General features: G+C 54.4%; 7 protein-coding genes across 7 annotated transcripts, besides 2 other annotated features; 4 read left to right on the forward strand and 3 right to left on the reverse strand.

Moving 5' to 3' along the window:
* Positions 1 to 172: 172 nt before the first annotated feature.
* LPMP_051020 (hypothetical protein) lies at positions 173 to 2,716 on the reverse strand (the record flags this gene model as incomplete). The annotated part of the gene is made up of 1 exon (XM_010705563.1): positions 173 to 2,716. The coding sequence occupies one exon, from the start codon at positions 2,714 to 2,716 to the stop codon at positions 173 to 175; it is 2,544 nt and encodes an 847-aa protein (XP_010703865.1).
* Positions 2,717 to 3,446: 730 nt separating this feature from the next.
* LPMP_051030 (hypothetical protein) lies at positions 3,447 to 3,884 on the reverse strand (the record flags this gene model as incomplete). The annotated part of the gene is made up of 1 exon (XM_010705564.1): positions 3,447 to 3,884. The coding sequence occupies one exon, from the start codon at positions 3,882 to 3,884 to the stop codon at positions 3,447 to 3,449; it is 438 nt and encodes a 145-aa protein (XP_010703866.1).
* A 490-nt stretch (positions 3,885 to 4,374) lies between these two features.
* Positions 4,375 to 5,451, reverse strand: LPMP_051040 (stomatin-like protein; the record flags this gene model as incomplete). The annotated part of the gene is made up of 1 exon (XM_010705565.1): positions 4,375 to 5,451. The coding sequence occupies one exon, from the start codon at positions 5,449 to 5,451 to the stop codon at positions 4,375 to 4,377; it is 1,077 nt and encodes a 358-aa protein (XP_010703867.1).
* A 516-nt stretch (positions 5,452 to 5,967) lies between these two features.
* Positions 5,968 to 6,428: a repeat region.
* A 258-nt stretch (positions 6,429 to 6,686) lies between these two features.
* LPMP_051050 (hypothetical protein) lies at positions 6,687 to 8,240 on the forward strand (the record flags this gene model as incomplete). The annotated part of the gene is made up of 1 exon (XM_010705566.1): positions 6,687 to 8,240. One exon carries the CDS (start codon positions 6,687 to 6,689, stop codon positions 8,238 to 8,240), a length of 1,554 nt encoding a protein of 517 aa, XP_010703868.1.
* Positions 8,241 to 8,320: 80 nt separating this feature from the next.
* Positions 8,321 to 8,767: a repeat region.
* A 435-nt stretch (positions 8,768 to 9,202) lies between these two features.
* LPMP_051060 (ATPase, putative) lies at positions 9,203 to 10,639 on the forward strand (the record flags this gene model as incomplete). Its single annotated transcript, XM_010705567.1, has 1 exon — positions 9,203 to 10,639. One exon carries the CDS (start codon positions 9,203 to 9,205, stop codon positions 10,637 to 10,639), a length of 1,437 nt encoding a protein of 478 aa, XP_010703869.1.
* Positions 10,640 to 11,422: 783 nt separating this feature from the next.
* LPMP_051070 (hypothetical protein) lies at positions 11,423 to 12,940 on the forward strand (the record flags this gene model as incomplete). The annotated part of the gene is made up of 1 exon (XM_010705568.1): positions 11,423 to 12,940. One exon carries the CDS (start codon positions 11,423 to 11,425, stop codon positions 12,938 to 12,940), a length of 1,518 nt encoding a protein of 505 aa, XP_010703870.1.
* A 1,329-nt stretch (positions 12,941 to 14,269) lies between these two features.
* On the forward strand, positions 14,270 to 16,447 carry LPMP_051080 (hypothetical protein; the record flags this gene model as incomplete). The annotated part of the gene is made up of 1 exon (XM_010705569.1): positions 14,270 to 16,447. The coding sequence occupies one exon, from the start codon at positions 14,270 to 14,272 to the stop codon at positions 16,445 to 16,447; it is 2,178 nt and encodes a 725-aa protein (XP_010703871.1).
* Between the last annotated feature and the right edge of the window lie 890 nt (positions 16,448 to 17,337).

Consider the following 17,337-nt stretch of genomic DNA (forward strand, 5'->3'; position numbering starts at 1 on the left):
AGAGCACGACGAGCATCGCCAACGACACTGAGAAACAAAAGAGACAGACCGCCAGGTGATGCTGATGGGTTCATAGAGAAGCTCGAAAACACAGACACACCCACGAACGCGCTATCGCTGATGGAGACCGGCACGCGCCCACGTACTACATGCGAGCTCGCTGGTGTGCTTCTTAGTGGCTGGGGTGGTACAAGGCGGAGAGACGAGAGTCTTCGGCGAGTCGCCGAGCCAGTTGATTGTACTTTTCACTCGCATAATCGATGTGCTGCAACAGCCGGTCATCCAGCACCTTCATGCGCCACGTTGCCTCCTTGCAGTAGAGGGCAAAGGCTTCAGTGTCCCTGTCGCCCTCCAGCGCCGATGCATCGCAGTTCTTGCGGTACAGCTGCTGCCGCTTGTTGAACTCCTCCTTTTCCTTGTCCATGCGACTCTGCATAATGTGACCTCGCTGGATAAGCCGTTCCTTCAGTTCCTGCAGTGCCTCGTCTCTCACCTGCTTTGCCTGCACCACCGATAAGCGGACGCTGAGATAGTTGCCGTCGAAGTCAGCCGGCATCTCGAGCTTGGCGATATAGGGGGCAAGGTAGTCCTTGCGTGACTCCTCACGACGGGCGGCCTCGGCAAGCTTTCTTGCCCGCTCCGCCTCCGTTTCCTTTGGCCTGTTGCGCAGCGTGTCGTACACACTGATGACAGGCTGCACCTTGTAGTCCTGCTCGATGGTATTGAGAATGTCCATGCACTCATCCAACTTCGCCCGGTGCTCCATCAAGCATGTCGCTTCCCCAGCGCTCAGCCACTTGCGCTCATTGTACAGGTCGAGCTCGCTCGGCGGCCCCTCACCGGGCAGCGAGACCACCCGCACTGGCGGCTCTACCGGCTTTCCCGCTGCGGAGGCGGCGATGTACTCCTCCACTGAGGACGACGGCTTTGCGAACATGTGATATGGACGGAGGATGCTGCCCGCGTCGTAATGAAAGAAGACCCACATCTCCCCCACCGAAGGGGTGTTGTTGCTGCCGCCGCTTTTGCCCTCCGACGCAGGACGCAGGAAAGTTGTCTTGGCCACGTCCTTGCTTGCCGACACACGCTCATCTCGCTGAAACTTCTGACTGACGCGCACCGGGTCCAGTCGTGGGTACTCGCGCAATGTTGAGCCGCTCTTAGAGCCGTGCACAATGAGGCTGTGCATGTTCTTTTCACGCATCGTGGACGGACGGCCGTAGCTGAAGCTGCGGTACCACAGCCGGTCGGTACGACCCTTGTAAAACTCCTTCACCTTACGTACCGTATTCGCGTCGTACAGCAGCTCCGTGCGGCAGTACAGGCCGTCGCTGCGCGCTCTCCAGTAGAATTTCATGGTACGCTGCTTACCAGGCTCGTAGATGAGCTCCCGCAGCCCTTCGACTGTCGTGTTGTGCATGCGGCCCTTCTCGTACCACTTTACCATCCTGCGAGGACCAGTAGGCGCCTTCGTCAGCGATAGCGACGAGTGGCTGGGTAAGATGGAGGACTCCTTGGAAGGCGACTGTGGGGTAGGTGAGGGAGAGGCAGTTGCGCGGCGGAGCTTGTCGGCGCGGTGGGCGTAGAAGACGTGTGTCTCGTGCAACTCTGCGTACTCTGCGTCTGGCACTACCACCTCCAAAGTTCGATAGTCGCTCTGCGAGTAGGGTGCGTAGCTGCGCACCACGGCGTTGACGTACATGATCTCCTTGTATCCGCCGGGGTAGCGACTCTCGTACTGCTGCCGGCTCAGGATCAGCTCGTTCGACCACAAATTGGGAATGTACATGCGCCGACACCTTGAGTCAGATGCCTCGGTCATATTCATTGTGGCGGTGGTCATGGTCGCGGCCAGGTCGTTTGTGAACGCACGTCGCGTTGCCGATAAGGTACCCGCGAGGCCCTCCACCTCGTCGCCGCTAGGATTCGCATACGAAAAAAGGCTTTCCCACTGGTTTCGGTCGGCTAAGTCGGGGGAGAGAGAGCTCACAGGAGCCTCAGGTCGCATGTTCACGTAATAGTCATGGTGGTTGAAGAGCGCCTCAACGGAGGTGTACCGATTGTCGGTGGCAGAGAAGGGTATCAGCTTCCCTGTGGACGGCTCCACAAAGACCGCCTTGGAGACACACCGCCTGCCGCCAGGAAGAACGAGCACCCAGGAGTGAATCGGCTTGACGGTGCCGCCGCGCACGTTTGGGGTGCCAGTGACCTTGGGGTAGTTATCCGGATTCATCATGACACTGTCCATCCTGCTGACCGGTGTTGGGTCGGGATCTGTCGTCAGCCGCAGCGTCAGCTTCTCTGGAATCAAGGCCATATACGGGTTATTTTTGGGCATATCATCCTCCACTTCATCATCGGAGTTGACCTCCTTGGGCAGCTCACCGTCCCACATGGTGCTCTTCTGATCGGACAAGCAAACAGCCTTGGTCGCGGTGCCGACGACGATGTAAGCATTGAAGCCGGCCCCAATGAGAAGAGATATGAGCACAAGGGATATTTCAAAACAGTTTCCAACCTGCCAGTCCAGCGCCGTTGCGGGCGAGACAATTTGCTGCGGGAGTTGTTCCACTGTACTGTCGTACTCGTCGTCGTAAACGGATGGATCGTAGAGAGGCTCGTAGCGCACATAGTCGGCCACGAACTGGCAAGACCCCTCCAAGTCAAAAAGCTGGTCGTATGGTAGCAACGTTGGCCGCACAAACGAGCAGATCATCTTTGGACACTGGCACTCATTACTTGGCGAGAGAAACAGTGGCTTGCGGTCAGGAAAGTACTTGTAGAACAGGATGTCAAATTCCTTGGCGACTGCAAGCACATTGTCATCTGTTGTGGTGTTGGTGTAAAAGGAGGCGGGTATATCGGGAGACTGGAGGAGAGCCTGGAGCCGATCTGCCCTAGATGCGGTAACGGGCGACGAGGCCATTCAGATTCCTTTCAGGCTGGGGAATACAGCGGACTTGCACATATCGCTTTGCACTAATAGCACACGAAAAAAAAAAGTGAGGAGAGAGGTGAAAGTGTGAGAAGCTTCGCGTTCATTTGCTTAAAGTGATAGGTGAACATGGATGGTTGGTGATGATACACTTCTATCAGCCCGCTATAACAAAGCAGTTAGAGGACAGACAACTAAGAGTACAGCAGCTATTGCCATAGGGATGCACTACCACCTACAATTTTCTTTCTCTCTGCTTGTGATTCCTCGCCTCGATACTGGGTAGCACACAACTGCAGAGTTTTTTCCCCTTTGTATGCAGAAGGCAGTCCATGAGGCGAATCGCGAGAAAAAAAAGGAGAAAATCGCTATCATGAGAGTCTAGCTAGTCTGTGTTCCTAAAGAAAAAAAAAAAGAAACTGGGTACTAATGATTCTCGCGAGACATGCTCGGCGCAAGAGACGCGCGGACTGTGAGTTTGTACACAGAGAGCTTAAAGAGGGAAGACACGTTACTGCATGGCCTTTGGCCTAGCAATAAGGACTGTTTCGTAGTTTTTGCGACAATACATATCCCAGTAGAAAACTCCCCATGTAGCGGCAGTGATGCAGAGCAGCGCGCAGTACAACGGTGAGACGGTCAACAGATTGATATCGCCAGGAGTCACCAAGCGCCCCGAAAGGGTCCTCGGAGTGAAGGGCTCGTAGTTCATAAACGCCGCCTCGTTACGGGCACCAACCTCCGCACCCTTGGCACTACTCTTGTACTCGAATGAGGAGCGTTGGTGATCAGTCATAGGTTTCATTTGGTAGTTTTTCGCAAACTCTTCTGCTTCTACACGCTTCACAGCGTCCGACACGCGCACCTGCTGAGAGTCGGCATGGAGGAAAAGGCTAGGGGCAAGGGCACCGCCGCGACGAGCAGAGAGCTTAAGGAAAGTGCACTGCATCTTCCAGTTTTTTTTTCTGTGAAGAAAAGCGTGAGAAAGTAGACGGCTGTGTTTGGAAACTAGTAGAGTGAGAGAAGCAGTATGACGAAGAGAGGGGAGTATGATGATGGTAGCAAAGAGAGGAGTAATTGGGATGCCACAGTACTCTCTCCTTTATGATGATTAAAGCACTGGGAGGGATAAGCCATACTACATAGATATGCATTCATGCTCAGCCCAATCATCGCCAAATGTAGCAGTGCTTTTCCAAGGAAAATAAACGAGAGGGCCACAGGTACGTCACAAGCGAATGTGTTGCATTAGTTGTACCTCACTGAGCAAGGAAAAAAAAAAAGTGAAGGTGTTTCACGCTATTCGTCAATCTTTGAGCTAGAGAGGCACAGGGTGCACCTGAATGAACTACTGCGAAGGTTACAACACAGGGAAACACACCACCACAACACAAACAGACCAAAACACAATCACTAGTCGGAAAACCAGTCTCATCTAGCTACTTCCCAGTTGTCGGCGAAGACTTCGTCGCCGAGGTGGCAACAGTGTTGAACACGGAGAGTGCTTGGGTTGCAAACATCGCAGGGTCGTTCACTGGGTGAGACATAACCACCGTATTAGATTCTTTTGCCAGTTCGCCAAACTTCTCAATGTAGCTTTCTGCAACGCGGAGGGATATAGCCTCGTTTCCGTGCTTCGCCTTTTCAATCGCTTCGGAGACGATAGCAATGTTGTCTGATACCGCGGCTGCCTTGACTCGAATGGCAGCAGCATTGCCTTCTGAATGCCGCTCCACTGTGTACTTTTCAGCGTCTGCAACGTACTGCTGCGCGATCTTCATACCATTAGCACGGTTGATCGTCGCAGTCGACTCACCTTCGCTCTCTAAAATGAGCTTGCGCTTCTTTCGCTCTGCCTCAGCCTGTAGATCCATCGAGCGGCGCACCAGCTCGCTCACCATAATATCTCGGATCTCGTAGCGTTTGCACTCAATACCCCACTCATTTGCTTCTCGACGGAGCACTTCCACAGTGCTTTGGTTAAGACTGGCGCGCTCCCTGAACAGGCTATCAAGCGACATCCGCCCAATCTCGCTGCGCATCGTTGTTTGAGCTAAGTTAATTAAGTTGAACACGGGGTTCTCAATATTGTAGCTGGCTTTGCACGAATCCACAATCTTGAGAAAAAGGACACCGTCAATCTCCACCATTACATTGTCAGATGTGATTGCTGATTGATTCGGGATTTCGATACCTTGCTCCTTCACGTTGTAATTGTAGCGAATCTTGTCGATAAAGGGCACCACCATCCACCATCCGGAGTCCAGTGTGCGGTGATAGCGACCAAGTCGCTCCACAACATATTCGTGTCCTTGTGGGACAATGTTGAAAAAGGTGTTTCGCGGAGGGCGCTCAATGAAAGAGCTGGGATCAAGCAGCATTTTCTGTGAGCGCTGCATCATCATGCGAGATGGTGCACTACCTCCGGGAGGGTGTTCTTGAGGAGTAGAGTTCATGGGGTACGGGCTACCTTGAGCCCCGTACTGCTGAAGAAGCACAATTCGACGGCGGATCATTTTTTTTTTTTCGTTGCCACTCGCCTTTAACTCTTCAGTTTTAAGATCAATAAAAACAGAGAATGGAAAAGAGGGGAATGGAGAAGAGGGTTTGCACATTAGCGTGTGGAGTTGAGGCGGGGAAAGGAATGAAAGCAGCGGGTTAGAAAGCTTTTGTTCTCTGTCCAACACTCTTCCTGCCACTATAGCAAAACAGGTAGTAGAAAGTGCGAAATGCAACACTGTGTGTATTGCTTTTCGATCGTATAGAGAAAAGGGGTAGATATTTTGAACGACAAGATGGAATCTGAACTGGCTCCCGGTTCGACGCACATTTGGTTTGCATAATAATAACCAAAGATGAGGTTTCAAATGGGTCGAATTGAAATGAATAAAATACCGAGTCAAAGTGCAAGTGCGCGCGTGTTGCCTTTGCCATCTAGCGAAACTTCCATTGTTGGGGAGAACTAGCTCGCTGTTTACATGGCTTAGCGCTTCGCCTTGAAAATTGCGACAATTCCACATAAAGCACAACGTTCTTTTTCTTTCGTCCTCATGGCGGCTCTGCCATGCAAGAGCTAAACTCTATCCAGCCTGCCCCAGGTCCATCGCGTTGTGCGAAGCTGCAGCGGGCACGCGTCGCGGCAATGCGCCGACTCAGTCATCTTGGCGCAGTCCCCGCCCCAAACCCCACCCCATCTCTCAGGCCACCGCACAGCCGCCCCCATTGTCCTGGTCGCCACCCGGTGCATTCCTAAGGGTGGCGCGGGTGCCCCACATCAGTGGCCACCCGGGGCTGGGTGAAGTGCGGCCGGGTTGCGCCGACACGACGTCGTCCAGGACCTGGCCGCCGGCATTGGCAACAGCACATTTCTATGCCGTAGGTGCTTGACCCTGTCACCGCCAGGGGCGATTCAACATTGGCAGGGATAGCCGCTGCTCAGCCTCCCCACAAAAAGTGGGGGTACTGGGCACTGATGCCGTGCCGTGGCATCCCCTTTTGTCAGCGATGTGTTGTTGATTTTGCAGAAAGGTGATGTTAGGTTGAGGAGAGGGGGGGGGGGGAGAAGGTGGGCGCAAAGCTTCCCAACGCTGCGTCTCAAGGTGCTGTCTTGACAGGTGTTGAACAAAATTGACAAATGCATTCGCAGGTCTTCGTTAATCGGAGATGAGGCGTTTTACTATTGGGAGCTTATTTCAACTTGAGGGGACTTGGGAAAGACAGTGGCAGTGGACACCGAGTCTGCAGGGTGCGCATGGCTGAGTGGAATCTGCGAGGGGAGCGGGCACTCCCATTTTCTCCAATACCTTTTAATCTACTGATTCTTTATCGGAATCGATTTCATCCTTTTTTCTCCAACCACTCTTCCTCTTCTGTTCTCTCTGCTGCTTTCCCTCTTGCAGTGGCTTGCTCCAACTCGCCATTCACAGTCAGTGCTACATTCGTGCTCTCGTTTTTCCTGGCCAAAAGTGAAGCCATGTTTCGGACGTCTCGCCTCGCCGTTCCACGGCTCGCAACGAAGACGAGCGCGCTGCTTTCACGACAAGGCAAAGGGGAGAAGGCTGCCGCGCCACCAAATCTCGCGGCTAGCACTGAAAACAGTGCGGATAATGTCGTAATGGAGAGGTCCACCACTTCGCAGCAGCCGCTTATTATCGACAACACAGGGGAAACTAGAACGCATATTCTTCCACAAAAGATCTTGAAGGAGCTTCTGAACTCTGTGTCTGCCGGACAGCAGAACTTTCTCTTTGGGTCTGACAGGGACGCTGCCGATCCCACCGCTGGCATACTTCGTGCGACTGGCAGCTTCTTTGAAGCTGTCAATACGGCTTATGAAGGGCGTATGCTTCAAGAGCAGCAGGTTGAAGTGGAAAATTTTGTTCTCAAGCGTCGTACGCATTACACCCAGCGTCTCAACGAGGAAACAGAGGAGTTTCGGCGCGAGCAAAAAGAAATTCATGACGAGATACAGCGCTTGGAGGCAGAGAAGTACAAGAGCGACCTTAACAACGATGTGATCCAGTTCACAAAAGCTAGGGAAACCGAATATGAAGTCCGCTTACACGCGGATGTGGAGAAGTATCACAACGCACTTCTGGCATACCGTGCGCGCGCGAAGAAAAATGATTCAGTAGGTGCTGATGGTGAGGCCACAGCGAAGCAGATAAGCATGAATGTGATTGAGATCATGCAGGAAATGGAGATCGATGACACTCTGCGTGACTTTGGCAATGCTGCTGGTATTGGGAACGACCTCTCCGATCAGGATATTCGTAGCTACGTAGTGCAGCGAACCTGCTTCTACGAAAAGGTTGTGCGAGATGAGGTGCATGACTTTACAAAGAGGCGCAAGAGCTTTTATGAGGATTTGCTAGAGGCCCGAGCGGTTCGTCACTCGGCGAAGATTCGAGCAGACACGGAAAGGTTTCACAGTCAGCGGCAAGGCTACTACGAGGAACGGTTAACTGCTGACGGCTCGTGGATGGCCAAGTGCTTTCAGGAGCACTACAATCGCTGCTTTCTACAGTCGTATGCGCGCCGAGCCTGGATCGAACACCGTCGTTACCAGGCCACGTTGGAGGGCATTAAGCTTTTCACGGAAGACAGCGAGAAGGTACCGGTAATATCGGACCCGGCAGATATAAGTATCTCCACTCTAAACGCTGAAATTCCACTCTCCACAATCCTTGACATGTATGAAAGCGAGAATATGGCAGAGATTACGCGAGATGTTTTCCTCAAAGCTGCACGCCGTGTTGCGGCTGACTATACCCCCTACAGTATCGACGAACACCATTCGCAGTGAGCACTACGCTGTCACGGACGGCGCACATTACACCTGAATGAGTGGTATCTTTTTCGTTTTCTTTTCCTTGCTTTGTGTGTCCCTGATGACGAGGGGACGCCACGGCACGGCATCAGTGCCCAGTACCCCCACTTTTTGTGGGGAGGCTGAGCAGCGGCTATCTCTGCCAATGTTGAATCGCCCCTGGCGGTGACAGGGTCAAGCACCTACGGCATAGAAATGTGCTGTTGCCAATGCCGGCGGCCAGGTCCTGGACGACGTCGTGTCGGCGCAACCCGGCCGCACTTCACCCAGCCCCGGGTGGCCACTGATGTGGGGCACCCGCGCCACCCTTAGGAATGCACCGGGTGGCGACCAGGACAATGGGGGCGGCTGTGCGGTGGCCTGAGAGATGGGGTGGGGTTTGGGGCGGGGACTGCGCCAAGATGACTGAGTCGGCGCATTGCCGCGACGCGTGCCCGCTGCAGCTTCGCACAACGCGATGGACCTGGGGCAGGCTGGATAGAGTTTAGCTCTTGCATGGCAGAGCCGCCATGAGGAAGAAATGCCTCATATCGTGACCTTGAGAGCCCCCTTTTTTTGAACACTTACCATAGAGTTTTACAGGATTAAAAAGATAGAAATGTACCGTCATCGGTTTTGCGGAGTTGTGCGTTATCGCCTCATTTGTGATGTTCCTTGAACTGCGCTCGTAGCGCCAGACTCGCCTGTATTGGTAATCATACTGGTTTTTCATTGAGGACTGTTCCATGAAGGTTTTCTCTTGTAATGACTTTTTTATCGTGTACTTCTTTCTTGACTACCCTCTGGGGGAACTGGCGATCTACAGACACACAGTATAAAATTTCGCTGTGGCGTTTTTGTTTATATATTTTTTATTTTCTGTTTTTAATTATTTCCAATCGTGTGTTGAGTAGTTTTTTTTTTCGTTGCTTTCTTTCTCGTAGAGTATCCTTAGCAGTATGTTTCGGCGAGCGTTTTTTTTCCTTTCTCTCCGACCTTCTGAAGGCTACCGGCAGCTTCTGTTAAGAGGCGACATCTCAAACGATGAGAATCAGGTTAGTGCCCTGCCTGTGTTCGATCGTCTTCACGATGATTTGGTGAAGTACGCAAAGGACAGTAAGAGCACCGCTGTTCCGAAGCGGCGAGTGGAGCTTCGACCTCCTAATCGTCTGGGAATTATCCCGTCCTTTTTTCTTCGTCGTGAGCAAGAGAAAAAAGTGGAGCAGGCCATTAGCGATGACAACAAGGCGGTATACCATCCCCTGTCGCATGTGAAGGGGCTGTATGTATGGGGCGGGGTGGGATGCGGGAAAACTATGCTCATGGATTTGCTGTACGATAATGCGCCCCCCGAGATCCGCAAGCGGCGCCTTCACTTTCATCAGTTTATGCTGGATATGCAGAAGACCTCAAAGTTGATCCGCTACAAGTCCAAGGAGGAGATGCAAGACCCTACACACCGGTCAAACATGGTGAGCTACAACGTCAGGGATGATCTTCGCCGAACCCCTGATGCCGAGATTAATCTGTTTGACGAGGTGGCGCAGCGAATGATCAGCGATGTTGATCTTCTTTGTTTCGACGAGGTGGCCGTCTCTGATGTGGCACACGCAATGATTCTCAAGCGTCTTTTCCATTCATTCTACAAGATCGGTCTTGTGGTCATCTTCACTTCAAACCGCCCCGTTGACGACTTGTACAAGGATGGTCTGAACCGTGGCGGGTTCATCCCTTTCATTGATTTAGTGAAGAAGCAGTGCATCATTCATCATATGAAGAGCAATATCGATCATCGGTTGCTTGGGCACCAGGCGGACACCTACCTCACCCCGATGAATGATGAGAACCACTCCAAGTTCGAAAAGCTATTTCTTGAGATGTGCAAGGCGATGCCTGCAACGGAGCGGAAGCTCGAGGTGTTTGGACGGGATGTAATTGTGCCGCGGGCGTGCGGAGGCGTTTGCTACTTCCACTTCTTGGAGCTGTGCGGCGGTGAAAAGTCTACGGCAGACTACGAGGTCATTGCCAGGGCGTTTCATACAATCTTCATCAATGGTGTTCCCCAGTTTCCGTACGAGAACAGCGATGTTAAGAACCGGTTTCTCCTGCTTATCGATACGCTGTACGAGCACAAGTGCAAGGTCATGATTCACGCCGCGGTTGAGCTGCTGCAGCTGCAAGCTCCGAGAGGAGAGGCCGCCGGCAGAATAGAAGGGGATGCTCCGCGATTCGATAGTCTTTCCGAGTTCGAACGTGAAAGCGGTAATAAACTAATGGATGCTGATGATAGTGCGTTTCAAATGGACCGGTGCGTGTCGCGTTTGTTCGAAATGCGTACGAAGGAGTATCTTGAGATCCCGCATGAGCAGCAGGATGTGGATTTATCTACGCGATAATATGCAGCTCCGTTGATTCTTGCACCTCCCCCCCTTTTCCATGAATAGCAAGACTCTGAAATCGAAACAGCCACAATACGCTTACTGTGGGGGAACATTCACAAACGAGCGAGGCACGCATACTCTACACACACATATGCATATATATATATATATATATATATATATATATATATATATATGTGTGTGTGTATTCCTCATATTACATACTTACGGTGGCTATGAAAAGCTGAAATAAAAAGCAGGAGAAAAAATAGAAATGGAGCCAAGCCGAGAGCTCAATAGAAGGCTGACGTGAAAGCGAACCACCACTACCACAGCAAAGAGATGAAAAGAAGTACACGCGCTTTTTGCTTCTTCGTTTTCGTTGGTTCTTCTTCCCGCCTGTTGTGCCTTATAAAGTGACCTCCCTTTACTCCGTATAGCCCCTTCCGTTGCCCGTGTCCAGCAGGGAGCGGGGCTTCGAGTGCGTATAGTTGTCTCGCATACAGATGCAAGGGTTCGCTGAGAAAAGAAAAAACGACGCATTTTTTTTTCTGGCGTGCACGCTGTTCCGTGCTCGACCTTCTCGGTCTACCCTACGGCGCCTGCTATTCCACCGCCGGGCTTCAAGACTCCCCCTGTTTGCTTGTCTGTGTTTTTCTCTGGAGAATTCTCAACGTAGCTTCTCACTCGTTGTACTTATTAGCACTGCGCAGCGAGCGCACTTCATCGTCACAGCGGTTTTTCCCTTTGGAGTAGCCACACCAAACAATAACAGCAAAAGGAACCAGCGTCAGGGCTATGGAGGCTGCCAGGCTTGCAGTGATACCGCTGGCACTTTTCCTGTGCGGCTGCGCGTGCGCTAGCAACGCCGCTGCAGCCCGTGTAAACGATGATCTGCCGCCTGGAGTGATACGCGGTCCGTTGCTACACGAGCACAGCTTTCAAGAGCCGCTAGTGAACGACTGGTGGGAGGAGGGCGTCCCACATTACATGATTGGCGGGTCGGCGGTCGCCAACGAACGCTTTCTTCGCCTCACCACGAATGAGCTGGATGACCACGGGTTTGCCTTCAACACAGCACCACTGGATCACGACAATTGGGAGGCTCGCGTGCGCTTCTCCATTCGGCCACCACCGCCGGCGGCTGACATGAGCGGTAGTTCCGCCCACTACCAGGGCGGCGACGGCATGGCCTTTTGGTACCTGGACCAGCCCATAGGTGACGATCATCAGCACGTTGTCAAGTACTCTAAGTCCCTCTCTCCAGAGCTTCGGGACGAGATGCTGGACGCCGAGAATCCGTGGCGTGTGGCCGACTTCCTGCTCAACGGTGGCGACGATGACGACGACGAAGGGGTGGATGAAGATGATCTGACAGTGCAGGAGATGCAGGAGCGACAGCAGGCAAAGGAGCGCCGCACTGCGAAGAAGAAGAAGCGCGAGGAGCTGTTCAAGCGACTCTTCAAGCGGGGCACCTCTGTCGACGAGTCCGATAGGGAGCCGCGCATCATGGGCGTAAAGTTCTCGGACTTCAAAGGCTTTGGCCTCATTCTCGACTCCGTAGGAGATGAAAAGGAGCACCTGGATGAGCGCCAGCTGGAAGGCGACGCTGTGCAGCATCACCACCACACCTCCAGCATCTACCTATTACTGAACTTGCCGAACCACACAGTCAGCTCAGAGTCGACAGTGGTGAACAACTTTGACCCGACACGCGAAAATTTCCGCAAGTCGGTGGATGTGCTGCGGTGCACGTACGACTTCCGTCAGAAGGGCACGAAGCCGTATGACCCCAAGGCGCATTTGATGGACGAGGCCACCAAGGTCACCACTGCCGCCGAGGAACCGCTGGAGCTGATCGTGCGCTACTACCAAAAGAAGCTGACCGTCATCATCCGCCGCGAGGATGTTGCGAAGCGCGAGGTGTCATCGGTAGTGGACGAGATGGGCAAGGCGACACATGAGGTGGAGGTTGTGCGCACGTACACGGAGACCATGTGCGGTGAGGTGTACCCAATCCACTTGCCGCTGCGCTACCACTTCGGTTTGTCTGCCAGCACCGGCCACCGACCTGTCAAGGATCGCAGGCACCGCTCGCTTCGGAGCGTCTTCCACGAGGCAGACAAGGAAACCTTCACTCATGTCGACGTCCATGATGTGTTGAGGTTCGAGCTGCGTGAGCTGGGGCTGAACGCAAAGGCCATGGGGTATTCCAAGACGATCCCGCTAGAGCACTTCGACTTCGAGGCAGACAAGCGCGAGCGGCTGCACTTCTCTCGCCAGATCCCGGTGAGCCCGGACTCAGACGCCGCATAAGTGGATCGTGTGCGGTCGTTCGTGTGTTTTCATGTGTAGTTTTTTCTCTTGTGTAGGGCGTGCGTCTCTCTCTCTTGAAGGTGAGGAGAGGAGGGGTGGGTGGGTGTGGAAGGTGACGAAGGAGCCGAACGCAGAGAGGGAGAGCGAGGGAGCAGGACGTGTACGTGCGCCTGCGTGTTCAGACGACCTCGAAGCAGTTCAGCACCTCTTGTGTGTGTTATCTATATATTTTTTCCCGCTGTTGTCTGTGTGTGTATGTGTGTTCGTTTTCCCCACTTTTTCTTTTTTTTTTTTTGGGCGGCGGCTCAGCAGCGGTTGGGGGTTGGCCTGCATAAAAAGGGGAGAGAGGGGGTACGTGCCCGTAGGATATACCCACGGACGCTATTTATGTACATGCCGCTTTAAACTTGTTTCCTCCCCCCGGTGAAGGATTGGCGGCAGGGTTCACGAGGTTACTCTTCTCCGGTGTCCCTCGCTTTCTCTGTGCTTCTTTCCCCATCGGGGTGGAGGTCTCCTTTTCTCCTTCGTCACTCCTCCTGCATCCACCCCTCTCAATTCATACCGTCCCACTTCGCACAGGAACTGCGCTGCACTGCAGCTCCTCCGTCTTTTTATTATTATTCTGTTTCGTGTTTTTTTTTTTGCCTTATTCTTTCAGCATCTCTGCGCCTCTCTCCAATTTCGATTTGGTCGCACACGAGCGGACACGCACGGTCGCACAGGGCCCTCTTTGACTAAGCTGTTGATATGTGCCTGTGTCGGCATGTTTGTGTGTGTGCGTATTTATGGTGGAGCGGAATGTTTGTGAGCTTGCCTGTGCGCTCCTCTCATGTCCTTCTCCCCTTCTTCTCACTTCTCCTTTTCTTCGCGGTGTTCCTTGTTGCTGATGAGCGCCAAAAAAAGAAACTGAACAGAAATGTGAAAAGCAGGAAAGGGCAACTGCGCGTCTCTCCACGGTCGGCGGTGGTCAAGAGAGAGGGGCGGGGAGGGGGGGTGAGGGGAGGGGCAAGCAGCTGGAGGGAAAGGGGGGTGGGTGCGATATTTCCCTCCCTCCTCTATCATGCCTCCCTTCAATGTGTTTGTGCGACTCTTGCCCTTCGGTTCATCTTCCTCTATCCACGTGTGCGGCCATTTCCACCCACTGCTCCCTTCTATTCTTTGACGGCCTCCACTGCATGTGTTCTCTCTCTCGTTGTTGTTGTTGTTGCTCGATTTCAGGGGTCTCTTTGCCCACAGTCTCATTGGAGGGCAGCAGCAGGCACAACACGAGCACAACTCTTTCACAGCCTGCGCACCGCATTACACACACACACACAAAGCCGAAAAACAATGTCTGACGATGGCAGCGAGGCGGGGGTGGAGCTACCGCAGATGTGGCAGCTGATTCACCCCACCTACAACCATGCGGACAGCGGAGAGGATGATACAGACGATGAGGAGGTGGACATGGCCAGCAACGACACAGCCCACGGAGGCCGCCCTGCCGACTACGTGAAGCTGAAAAAGTCCGCCCCACGACTTGGCCAGCTGATCCGCTTCCTCAACGACATGGAGGAGGAGGATCTGCAGGGGATGCTGCTGGAGAAGGATCCAGTGACGCAGCAGACGCTGCTGCAGTGGGCGACACTGAACAACCACTTCATGCTTGTCGAGTACATCGTGAAGCGCATGAAGCGCGCCGCCTTCTTCGATGCCGAGTCGATCGAGGTCGTGGTGTACGACCGGTGGGCGGAGATGTCTCTGGAGCTGCCCACGGCTGCTGAGGTGGCGGAGCGGCAGAAGCAGCGCGAGAACGAGAAAGCGAAGCGGCTGGCAGAGCGTGCGATGGCCAACGGCGGCGGCGACATCGACGAGGACGAGGAGAGCGAAGAGGAGGAGGCGGTGGAGCCGATGCCAGAGGAGCTTGTGTACGACACGCTGGAAGACTACCACAGCGAGTGGGGGGATGGGGGTGTGGGGGTGGTAAAGCGGATTGGCGAGCTCGGCGTGTACGTGGGGCCGCGCCTGCCGGACGGAACAAAGCAGGGCCTTGGTCAGACGCTCTTCCCCTCCGGTGACTGCTACACGGGCGAGTACAAAGAGAACCAGCGCGACGGCCGCGGCGTCTACTGGTGGCCCAAGGGTGGCGCGCTTTACTGCGGCGAGTGGTTCCGCAACATGCGCCACGGCTACGGCCGAATGGTGTACCCGGACGGCTCCCGCTACATTGGGTGGTGGGTGCACGGCAAGCGCAGCGGCAAGGGTCGCTATGTCTACGCCGACGGCAGCAGCTACGATGGGGCTTGGGTGAAGGATGAAAAGCACGGGGGCGGCACGTACCACCTGCTGGACGGCTCCTCCTTTATTGGTGCCTTCCACCACAACGAGTTTGTATCGGGTGAATGGCGCCTCGCGTCCGGCACGGTGCGTTACATCGGCAACTTTGAAAAGGGTGCGCCGGTGGGCGCCGGCGTGTACGTGCACCGCTGCGGTCTCAAGGCGGGCACATTCCAGCAAGAGGGGGCCTACTCAACGGAGGATAAGGCGTGGGTGCCGAGCATGCTCAAAGTCACGACTCGCATGGTGCCACATATGGAGCTGGTGGTACCACCGCAGCCCAGCGGCTTGACGCGGGTGCCGATGGAGTTTGGCCCCGGCTGCACCGGCTGCACCATGGCGGACCTCATCAGGGTCGCCAACTACGCCCCGCTGCTGCGGTGGGTGGCCTCCCTGGCTTCCGCGGCCAAGGACGTGGTGATTGGCGGAGTGGAGCTAAAGGGGGTGGAGCTGAGGGGTGTGGAGGTGCAGTCGATGCGCTACGACGACGCCAACCCCGATGTCATCACGGAAGTGACCATTCTCCCCATCCTCGTGGACAGGGTCGGCAAGCGCGTGCATTTGCCGTCGGAGTCGGTTACACTAAAGCCGTCCGTCACGCGTCTGATGATTCTGCTGGAGGCGCCAGGCGCGCAACCGGTAGTGGTTTTAGAGAAGTCCCTACAGAGCAGCAGCCCGGACGAACGTCACCAGCAAAGCCGCCTTCCCGCGGTGCGCATCAGCGAGGACTCGTCCGTGAGCGGTGACGTGGTTGACGCCGTCGGGCCCACTCTCCGCCTGCAGCTTACCTCTACGAAGTTCATGGCTCTTTTGCTTCCCTCAATGCGATGCAACCCCATGCACGGCAACGCTGAGGAGTCCGTGTGGATGTATGCCCAGGAGGTGCATCGCGAGACGATGACGCAGTTACAGTACAAACTGCAGCAACTCTCAGCGGAGTCGCGAGAGCCGATGACGACGACGTACATGGCGGTACCACTGTCCGACGTGACTGCCATCTCGACCGACGCCATGACGGCGATGGCGGCCGCCAATGTACAGCAGCGCCGCGCCGCACAACTGCTGCCCAGCGCCACCGTTGCCCCGCAGCGCGCACCGACGCCGCCCCCGCCAACGTTGGAGCCGCGGCCGGAGCTACAGCCCCTGTACGACGCCAAGACACGCCGCAACGAAGCAGAGGTGGAGGAGTAAGGTTCTCTAAGGAAGGAAAAGCAACGGCAATTGTAAAGCACAGGCATACATGCAGGCTCCTCTCCCTCCCTGTGCTCATAGAGGCACTACGGGTGCTCTCCGTCTCCTTGCACCCCCCACATTCTTTTCCCTCTCCTGCTGCTGCTGCATGTGTGTGTGTGTGTGTGTGTGTGTGAGCGTTATGTACATAGCAGCAAACATTCGCTGCCCTCGTTCCACCTGTCCATGCCCCCCTTTCCCCACCCTCATCCTGTGCCACGGCCCTCCTTAGAAGGACACCGCCTTCCCTCTTCGTTTTCTCGTCCATTCGTTCCCCCCAAAATGTATGGTTTCATGCGGTGGGCTGTCGTCGCCTCGTTTACTCAGAAGACACAGTGACAGACAGGCACACACCACACACATCACACACACACACACACGACCACGTAGCGACACACGTGCGCCTGTTCGTCTTTCCTCTTTCTTCTGCTGTGTTGATTGCCGCTGTGGCTTGTCCTATACGTGTGTGTGTGTGCCCCCTCCCTCCTCCTCTCCTCTCTTTTTTTGTTTTTCGTTGAGGGTTTACCTGAATCCGCCCTCTTCTTCAACCTCTTTGGTGGGCGCTGTTGCTGATGCAGTAGATGGCCTTGACGGATGCGCTGAATGTGATGATGATGTTCGATGATGACTGATTATGTACAGCTGCAGGAGCAGAAGCACGCGTGTGTATGTGTGTGTATAGCCAAGCACAACGACGAGAGGAACAAAAACAAAACATACGCGGGAAAGGATGCACCGACATCTCATACAGCGTGAGTGCGGTGTGTGTGTGTGTGTATTCCTTCGCTTCCTTCACTGTCTTGGCCCGTCCCCCCGCTCCCTCTTCTCACTCTCCCCTCTGCGGCCGCCTT

Source organism: Leishmania panamensis (genome assembly GCF_000755165.1).
Source record: "Leishmania panamensis strain MHOM/PA/94/PSC-1 chromosome 5 sequence".
NCBI classification, from domain to species: domain Eukaryota; phylum Euglenozoa; class Kinetoplastea; order Trypanosomatida; family Trypanosomatidae; genus Leishmania; species Leishmania panamensis.